We start from the raw sequence: 2,796 nt of genomic DNA, 5'->3' as shown, positions 1-2,796 counted from the left end.
GGGAGAAAGAGAGAGAGAGATAGAGAGAGAGAGAGAGATGGATAGAGCAAAAGAGGACAAGAGATGGAGTTATACATCAGCACATGTAATCCTGGGCCTCTCTGATTCTGTGACTTGGTTTAGTGTGTATGAGTTCTCATGCATGAGTGAGAGAGAGGCCACTGGCTCACAGGACAAAGTCCAGACTCAAGGAGAGAGCTGAAGGTCGCATGTTGACTTTTTATAGAAGTAATGGTGTATGTACTGATGAGAAAAGCAGACTCTACATTTCTTTCTACATTTATTCCACTACATTTCAGAGAGAGAGAGAGAGAGAGAGAGAGAGAGAGAGAGAGAGAGAGAGAGGGGGGGGCTGTGGTTCTAGACCTCTTTTCGATGAGTGCACATGTGGTTCATAATGGCACCATGGGACTTCTTTCTGTATGGGGATGTGAAAATGTGACACATAATGGCAACACCTCCATGTGCGTGAGTGGGTGGGTGTGCCTTTGTAAAAGGTGCTTATGTGTGTGTGTTGCCCACGTCAGGAATAAGATCATCAGTGTGTCAGAGAAACTGCTTTGTGTGTGTGCGTGTGCGCGTGCGTTTGCTCATGTCCGGAATAACACCATCAGCCTGTGTGTGTAAGAAAACATTGTATCTGGGTCTGGTCAGACAAGCAGGAGCTTTCACTGCCCCTCTGTCAAACGAGGTTTTTCCTTCCCCTCTGCCTTTGCCGCCCACATGATTGTTGGAGAGAGACCACCTCTTGTGTTCACCGGAAACTTGTAGAATGACAGTGCTTGGGCTCGTCTTATGGGATGGAGTCTTATTTGTTGCTACTGGGCGCCTGCCATGTCATTGTGCCAGTAGTATGTGCGCTGCACTGTTGTGGCTACTGGCTACTGGTCATGGAGAGATGAGGCGTGGCAGATCAGATCACATTGTGTTTTCGGACTCGCATAGCTGTCAAAATGATGGTAACAGATTTTAAGTGTAGAGTCTTCTACCGTGCACCCAGGTCCAAAAAAAAAGATGTTATTTCTTGTCTCTACAGCAGAAAAGGCACAAAAATAGCAATCCAGTGTGAACGATCTGAAATACTGTTAGTTAAGTGGGATTTGGCCCTTGGAACCAACTGAGCACCAGTGGAGCCGTCTTAAAGCCTGTTCACATGAATCATGCATCAGCTTTGTTTGGCAAGAAGAAGAGTCTATAAACGCCCTAATCACTGTGTGAAATTACAAAATGAAAAAATGGAACAGGGAAGAGAAAATAGCACATCCGAGTCCATGGTCTTGTCTGGCGTCAGTGTGTGAAAAAGCTCGGGGGCTCAGCGTTGCGCGTGGAGGTGGACGCTCCTGCGTCCCTTTGCCCTTGCCTCTCTCTCCGCAGCCTCCATTACCTCCCACATGATGAGGTATTAGGCAGGAACATGTTTGCTCTTAAAGGTGGCGGATGCCCACCTGCTGTGCGCTCATATGGGCTAATGGCTCCCAGGGGTTGGGGGTGTATGGTGATTTACACATCACTAGGATTCTCATTCGTGGGTCGGTGTCAATCAGCCAGACCAGTGCTGCTCAACCGACATGGCAGCTACCATTATAGATAAAAGAGAACAACTATTTGGTTACCTTTTAGCTGTTCTTGGGGAATCCAGCTTTCACATTGTCTTGTGTTATCAGAACCATACACTTTACCCAACACAGGGAAGCCTGCTGTGTAACAGTGCTTTCTCCTCTGACTACACTGCCTTTGAAGGCCAACACCGTGCGTGAGCTCTTAACTGGGCAGTTGTGTGGTGTAATGTGGTGTTGAAAGGCCTTGTAGATATAGATTGGCCCTCCCTCTTCTGCTGATGATAACGCTCTGACATGCTGTCAGTGGTTCCAAAGAGTGATGGTTTGATTTCTGGGCTCTCCAAACAGCCTGTATTTTTCCCTCCCCGTGTGCCAATTCTAGTGTGTGTGTGTGTGTGTGTGTGTGTGTGTGTGTGTCGGTCTGTTCTCCCCTGTTTCTATGGAAATAAAAAACTGTGGGCCTGATATCCTGCCTTAACACTGCTGAATGCGGTCAGAGTTTTCCCTTGAGTGGCTAAAATTTTCCTTCATTATTCTGCTATTGTTCAGTAATATGCAGTAATATGTGCTGTAAGAAGTGTTTGCTATTTTATTCACTGGTACAGTTTTATACAGCTATAATTTCCATTTAGAGAGCAGTGTTTGTCCATCACTGTAGAATCTTTGTGGTCTCTTTGGCAGGTGTGTAAGCGGGTGCTCCCATTACACCAGTGGTCAAGATGGTGGCCCTATCGCTGAAGATATGCGTCCGGCAGTGCAATGTAGTCAAGACTATGCAGTTTGAGCCCTCCACGCCTGTTTATGACGCCTGCCGAATAATCCGAGAAAGGGTCCCAGAGGCTCAGACTGGACAAGGTGAGTACACCGAGTGAAGGTGTGTTTGTGTGTGTGTGCGTGTACGTGTGTATTTGGGGGTTTTAATGGATTTCTTTTTTCTTGAACATCCCACGTCAGATTAAAGGTATGGCTTTGTATAACAATGGAGGGTTTTCTTACTGTAGGAGGCAGTAGTAAGGACATTGGAATGTGGGTTCATTTTGACTTAAGTGTTTCATTCAAATACCAGTTTTGTATTAAGTGCTTCGAATACAAATACCAGTTTTGTTGACACACCAGCAATTATAGAAGGATTATACAAATTAGAGACTCATACAGGAGTGAATTCACCTGCTGAAGTTACAGCATATAATACCTGCTAATCAGACAAGCATTAGTCTGATCTTCAAAAACACACCTC

General features: G+C 45.8%; 1 protein-coding gene across 3 annotated transcripts in view; it reads left to right on the top strand.

Annotated features, from left to right (window-relative positions):
- Window positions 1-2,240: 2,240 nt before the first annotated feature.
- tln2b (talin 2b) overlaps window positions 2,241-2,796 on the top strand; it is an 86,911-nt gene continuing 86,355 nt past the window's right edge. For all 3 annotated transcript variants that reach the window (XR_006035041.1, XM_042109907.1, XM_042109906.1), the window contains exon 1: window positions 2,241-2,414. Coding sequence is in view for 2 of the 3 variants with exons in the window: in XM_042109907.1 (XP_041965841.1) it covers window positions 2,279-2,414 (136 nt within the window). In the remaining variant the exon portion in view is untranslated. The remainder of the gene's footprint in view (window positions 2,415-2,796) is intronic.

Source organism: Alosa sapidissima, chromosome 11, assembly GCF_018492685.1.
Source record: "Alosa sapidissima isolate fAloSap1 chromosome 11, fAloSap1.pri, whole genome shotgun sequence".
NCBI lineage: Eukaryota > Metazoa > Chordata > Actinopteri > Clupeiformes > Clupeidae > Alosa > Alosa sapidissima.
Note: the sequence above shows the minus strand (reverse complement) of the source record. Positions and strands in the feature narration are given on the sequence as shown.